At 49.0% G+C, this 6,615-nt stretch overlaps 1 protein-coding gene across 1 annotated transcript; it reads left to right on the forward strand.

Moving 5' to 3' along the window:
• The first annotated feature begins 2,536 nt into the window (after positions 1-2,536).
• Positions 2,537-4,376, forward strand: Fam167b (family with sequence similarity 167 member B). The gene is made up of 2 exons (XM_048349863.1): positions 2,537-3,097; positions 3,954-4,376. The coding sequence occupies exons 1-2, from the start codon at positions 2,840-2,842 to the stop codon at positions 4,182-4,184; spliced, it is 489 nt and encodes a 162-aa protein (XP_048205820.1). The 5' UTR covers positions 2,537-2,839; the 3' UTR covers positions 4,185-4,376.
• The last annotated feature ends 2,239 nt before the right edge of the window (positions 4,377-6,615 follow it).

Below are 6,615 nucleotides of genomic sequence, written 5' to 3' on the forward strand. Positions count from 1 at the left end.
GGAAAAAAAACAAAAAAAAGAAGAACTTGTTTATGAAAAAACCAGACATGAAAGAGCACAAACTGTAAAATTCCAGACCAGCAGCAGCAGTAGCAGCTGGGGTAGGAATTGAACAGATATGAAAATTACCTACCCACTCCCATATACTGAATCTAAAACTGGGGGTAGGGCCCAGCAGTCTGTTTAAGCCAGCTTTTCAGGTAATTCTGATGCATGCTAGACTTTGAGAGAAGTACTGGAAAGTATACAAACAGGCAAAACTAATTTATGCTGTCAGACATGAGGGACGAGGGTAGAGGTGGGGATGTAGCTCCATGGTAAAATACTGACCTAGCCATACCCAAGGTATATCCAAGGCCCTGGATTTGCACCAGCATGGGAAAAAGAAAAAACAAAAAATAAAAGGATGTGCCCTGCAGGCTCTGGTGCCTCATGCCTGTAATCATAGATACTTAGGAGGCTGAGATCTGAGGATGGAGATTCAAAGCCGGCTGGGGCAGGAAGGTCCTTGAGACTCCTACCTCCAATTAACCACCAGGAAACCAGAAGTGGCCCTGTGACTCCAAGTGGTAGAGTGCTTGCCTAAGAGAGCCCAGGTACAGTGCCCAGGCCATGGCTGAATTCAAGCCCCATGACCTACAACAACAACAAAAGGTATGTTAATCTTAGGAGAAGAGTGACCATCCAGGAGCACCTACATGGAAGGTTTCCTGGTGCTCTGAATAGTTTTGCTTGAATTGGGTTACCCAAGTATGTTTCATTTGGGAGAAATTATCAAGCTATGGATTTAGAATATGCACATTTTTCTGTAGGTGAGTCATATATTTCAATACAAAGTTTATAAAAGAGAACTGCCAGGGGCTGGGAATATGGCCTAGTGGTAGAGTGCTTTCCTTGTATACATGAAGCCCTGAGTTTGATTCCTCAGTACCACATATATAGAAAAAGCCAGAAGTGGCACTGTGGCTCAAGTGGTAGAGTGCTAGCCTTGAGCACAAAGAAGCCAGGGACAGTGCTCAGGTCCTGAGTCCAAGCCCCAGGACTGGCAAAAAAAAAAAAAAAGAGAGAGAGAGAGAACTGCCATATATGTATATAATTAAAGTATATGCATGTGTAGAAATTTCACAACAGTACTCCTTCCCATTGTATAATTAATATGTATTTTATTTTTATTTATTTCATTAAAATTTTTTTTTGCTAGTCCTGGGGCTGTTTCTGAGCTCCTTTTGGTCAAGGCTAGCACTCTACCACTTGAGCCACAGCACCATTTCTGCCTTTTTCTGCTTATGTGGTTCTGAGGAATTGAACCCACAGCTTCATGCTGCTAAGCAAGCACTACCACTAAGCCACATTCCTAGCCCCTAGTATGTATTATTTATTTATTTATTTATTTTTTGGCCAGTCCTGGGCCATGAACTCAGGGCCTGAGCACTGTCCCTGGCTTCTTTTTGCTCAAGGCTAGCACTCTGCCACTTGAGCCACAGCGCCACTTCTGGCCGTTTTCTACATATGTGGTGCTGGGGAATCGAACCCAGGGCTTCTTGTATAGGAGGCAAGCTCTCTTGCCACTAGGCCATATTCCCAGCCCCCCTAATATGTATTTTAAAATGTGGAAAGACGGGGCTGGGGATATGGCCTAGTGGCAAGAGCTCTTGCCTCGTATACTTGAAGCCCTGGGTTCGATTCCCCAGCACCACATATACAGAAAATGGCCAGAAGTGGCACTGTGACTCAAGTGGCAGAGTGCTAGCCTTGAGCAAAAAGAAGCCAGGGACAGTGCTCAGGCCCTGAGTCCAAGGCCCAGGAGTGGCAAAAAAAAAAAAAAAAAAAAAATGTGGAAAGACATAAAGCCTAGTAAGCATGAGGTCCTGTACTTGAAGGAAAAAAAAAAAAAAAAAAAAAAAAGCAAAGTGAAGAACTGCCTTGGTTGAAACCCTGGAGGGTCAGAGAAAGGGAGGGCTAGGAGCTTATCCACCTGCTGCTGTGTTTTTTCACTATAGACAGCTCTTCAACAATTTTCAAGGAAATCTAAAGCTCCTTAGAGTAAATTAGTTTGAAATCAATGATCTATCTCAAAAGAAGCTCAGATTTGAGCTCAGTGCCCTTGACTCAGCACTGAAATCCTGGTCTCCTGGCTAATACCAGGGCTCTGGGCTGTTTTGGGGTGTGTGAGTGTGTGTGTGTGTACGCGTGTGTGTGTGAGCACCCGTGTGTGCCAGTACTAGGCACTATCCCTTAGCTTTTTTGTGGAAAGCTAATACTCTACCATTTGATCCACAGTTCCATTTGTAGCCTTTTGCTGGTGAATTTTACACGAGGCAGACAAATACAGGTGTGAGCCAATGGCATACAGCTTGAACTATGTTCTTTTGCTGAAGAGCTAGGGCAGTGATTGAAGATGGGGCAGCTAGTCAGCCTCCGCTCTCCCACCTCCTTGACTAGAGTCTTGGGAGCAGCGCCAAACCTGGTGTGGTGATGCTTTCCTTATCCCGGAGCAACTTCCTTTCTGGGAACTGGGAGCCTGCTTCTGGGCAAAGACAATGAAATTCACCCAAAGGGCCAAAGAGCAGGGCTCCACCTGCCCCCATCCGGATGGGCATCACGTGGCCCCCTGTTAGCAGTTCAGGAAAATTCCAGTCCTGTACACTTAGCCTCATTTAGCCATCTGTTTACCCACCCTGGCTGGCATACTCGGCCTCCGTAAGCCATCTTGAACATTTACCATTGCACACTTCCTGGCACACTTTTAATTCCTAGCTTCTGCCACCTCTGCCACATTGCCAGCCTTGTCCTCATCCTAGAGTAGCCACGGGGTCCTGCCACTCACTTCAAAGCCATCATGTCGCTGGGGCCACTGAAATTCCAGGCAGTGGGTGAGGAGGATGAGGAGCAAGAGGAGGAGAGCCTGGATTCGGTAAAGGCACTGACTGCCAAGCTGCAGCTACAAACTCGGCGACCCTCATATTTGGAGTGGACGGCCAGGGTCCAGAGCCAGGCCTGGCACAGGACCCAAGCCAGATCTGGACTCAGGGGACATGGGGCCATCTGCGGCTTTGACTCAATGGATTCTGCACTTGAGTGGCTCCGACAGGAGTTGGTGAGTCTTGTACATAGCTTTTGACTTCAAGACCCTGGGTGGGGGAGAGGATAAAAATGGACTCCCTGGGGCTTAGTGGTAGAGTGCTTGCCTAACTTGCATGAAGCCCTGGTTTGATTCCTCAGTACCACATAAACAGAAAAAGCCAGAAGTGGCATTGTAGCTCAAGTGGTAGAGTATTCAGGAACAGTGCCCAGATCCCGAGTTTAAACCCCAGGAATGGCAAAAAAAAAAAAAAAAAAAAAAAAAAGAACTCCCTACCACTTCCAGCAAGGGCTTACTCCTGTGCCCCTGGGGTTAGGGGAAAGAAATCAGGAATGCATTTGTCCAGTGTCGTATTCAGAAAACCTTGCTGAAAAACAATCCCATCCAATCGATTGAACTTGTGCTCCTGTGAGTCAGGAGACAGACTCTTTAGGGAACCACGCATTGTAGACAGTAAAAGACCTGGCCTCCCCTATTCTAGAAATCACTGTACCCCAGAGACACAGTGAAGTACAAAGAAAAGGTATTGATGCTGCTGCTGTCAGGCAGAATCTGACAGAACAGTATTGAATATTTGTGGTCAACTCAACATATATAAATGTAACATATATAAATGCAAATATAAAATGTCCAGATCTAACTTGAAGATTGTGCCTCATTGATCTGGTATCTATATTTGTTTTAGTAATGGCTCCTTAGCTTGATTTGAGAATCCATATTGATGGAGTAAGATCTGAAACCTGGGGAGGGATGAAGCTGGGTGAGAGAATGCTGGAGACTCAGCCATTGATCACAAAGGCCCAGAATGTTGATGGGCCAGGACCGATGGCTGGGGCCCACACGGCAGGCTCACGCCCCCTCTTGGCCACAGAGGGAGATGCAGGCTCAGGACCGGCAGCTGGCAGGGCAACTGCTGAGGCTTCGAGCCCAGCTGCACCGTCTGAAGGTGGACCAAGCTTGTCACCTGCACCAGGAGCTGTTGGACGAGGCCGAACTGGAACTAGAGCTGGAGCCTGGGGCCGGCCTGGGCTTGGCCCCAACACTGCGGCATCTGGGTCTCACACGCATGAACATCAGTGCCAGGCGCTTCACCCTCTGCTGAGGGGCACCTTGTGCCTAAGGGAAGCCCCTGGGAGGAGGAAAGGAGGGGGCCTCAGAAGTGCCAGCACCTGGCAGGTGGAAGGGGAGGCACACTTTGGTCTCTGAGAGTTCAATTCTGAGAGCAGAAAGTCCCAGCTGGGGGTGGGAGCTGCTCTGATGACCAAACTTCTCAATAAATATCCTCTGAACCCCATCAAGGTCTCTGGAGTCCTTCATTCAGGCCTAAGATCCTGTCTGTTGCCAGGATAAGGGATTCCACTACAGAAGAGAAGCCCCTATTGGGAATAGAGATGGACTGACAGTCTTCCCCACAGCTCTAGCTGATTTCCCCACCTTACCGTAATTACTAGGGCACGCGCGCGCGCACGCACACACACACACACGCAGAGGAAGTGGTGCTATGGCTCAAGTGGTAGAACAGTAGCCTTGAGCACAAAGAGGCGCAGGGACAGTATCCAGGCCCCGAGTTCAAGCCCTACCACCAAAAAAAAAAAAAAAAAAAAAAAAAGAGCTAGGCACCTGTTGCTCATGCCTATAATCCTAGCTACCCAGGAGGCTGAGATCTAAGAATCACCTTTTGAAGCCAACCCAGGCAGAAAAGCCCTGAGATTCTTACCTCCAATGTTCCACCAAAAAGACGGTAGTGGAATTCTAAGTGTTAGCACAGTAGCCTTGAATCCAGGCCCTGAGTTCAAGCCCTAGCACTGGTGCACGCGTACACGTGCGCGCGCACGCGCACACACACACACACACCCTATTAATGGGAAAGAACTTAAGATCCTAAATCACCCCTATGGGAGGCATGTTAAGTGGCTGATATTGTGGGCTCAAAGCCAGCTCCCCACTTCATTCTACTAGATGTTGAAGAGGACTCTTAGCGGATCTCTGAGTCTCTCACTTCTCAATGGAAGAATGCTAAATGTTCACTACCCAGGTAGCTGGACACGCCTTCTGTCCAGCAAACACACACATAGGTTGGTCTATCACTTCCAGAGCCAGCAGTCTTTGCAGAGGCCCCAAGAGGACTAGGAAGGGCCAGGTCCTCAGGCCAGGGCAGCTGGGCCCTGCCCCAGCCTACAGCCACATCTCTGGACTCTGTCCTTAGGAAGGTTTTGGCTTTGTGTCTCTCAGCCTTTGTTTCCATGTTACTCTCTTTGTCTGACTTTCCAACTCAGGTTTCCTCTTCCCCCCACCCATTTCCTGTCCCCCTCCTCCCCTCTGCAACTGAGGTACACACAGCTTCAGCCTTCACCGCCAAACCCCAACAATGCTCTGTGGGCTCCCCTCCCCCACCTGCTGGCTCAGTGCAGCTCAGGAGGTGACGCACTTACACTTTCCTCCCCGTGGGGTCAAGGCTCAGTTCTTGACCCTGACAGGGGCCATCCAGCATTCCTCGTGTCACTGCTGACCTGGCTCCTAGCCGATGATAGGTGCCTCCTTCAGTCTGGCCCCAGCAAATGGAAATTCCTGGCTTTTCTATGGCTCAGTGGCAAGCCTCTTGCCTCCTGACTGCTGTAGAAAAGTCTCAAGTCTGCTGCCTGTCCCTGTTCCTGGGTATTGTGCTGGTTACCTTTCAACTATGGCAAGAGATGGTGCCAGGCTATATGCTCCATGAGGGGCAATGGCTATCTATTTATTTTTGCCAGTACTAGATGTTAAACTCAGGGCCTGGGCACGGTCCCTGAGCTTTTTTGCTCAAGGCTAGACCTCTAACACTTGAGGCACAGCCCATTTCTGGCTTTTTGGTGGTTAATTGAAGATAAGAGCCTCATAGACTTTCCTGTTCTGGCTGTCTTCAAACCACTGAGGATCTGAGATCCTCAGATCTCAGCCTCTTGAGTAGCTAGGATTACAGGGTGGAGCCATTGGTACCCAGCTGGGGCGGTGACTTTGATTTGGTCTGTACACATAAGAAGTGCTATCCCACTGGTCAGTCGTGGACAGGGCTTTGGCTTTGTTCTGTCCTCTGCCTCCAGCAGGGACTGTCGTTCTGCCTCTTGTAGACATGAGGTTGTCCTATCTGCCTCCTGCAACCAGCATGCTGGCAGCTTTCTGTCTGTAAGAGGAATTCAGGCTGTAGGTTTCAATAAAGCTGTTGTTCTGTGGTCTGAGATGACAGGTGTACTGCTCTGCCAGCCGCCATAGCAACCAGATCGCCTCACATCTGACTGTACCACCCATAGTCTTGATTCCAACTATGTTATGGTGGTATTCGTCTTTGTCTCTCCCTGAATCATACGATTCTGCCTTTGTGGTCAGACTGAGGCAAAAGGACCACCCAGCTTTCCCACAGCGTGCCTTCACTGTGGAGTGACGCTGTATCTGCTCTACACTGCTCATGAGGGTCAGCGCTGCCTGGAAGCTGTTACTTAGGTGTGTGATGGAGGGCAAACTCGCCCCTCAACTGGGACCCTCTAAGTGCCATCCTTAGG

Source organism: Perognathus longimembris, chromosome 7 (genome assembly GCF_023159225.1).
Source record: "Perognathus longimembris pacificus isolate PPM17 chromosome 7, ASM2315922v1, whole genome shotgun sequence".
Taxonomy (NCBI): Eukaryota; Metazoa; Chordata; class Mammalia; order Rodentia; family Heteromyidae; genus Perognathus; species Perognathus longimembris.

Excerpts from the sequence above, each read along its gene's own strand:
- Fam167b (XM_048349863.1), top strand. The coding sequence starts at position 2,840 with ATGTCGCTGGGGCCACTGAAATTCCAGGCAGTGGGTGAGGAGGATGAG. Across the intron at positions 3,098-3,953 it reads AGTGGCTCCGACAGGAGTTG|AGGGAGATGCAGGCTCAGGA; the intron begins GTGAGTCTTGTA and ends TCTTGGCCACAG.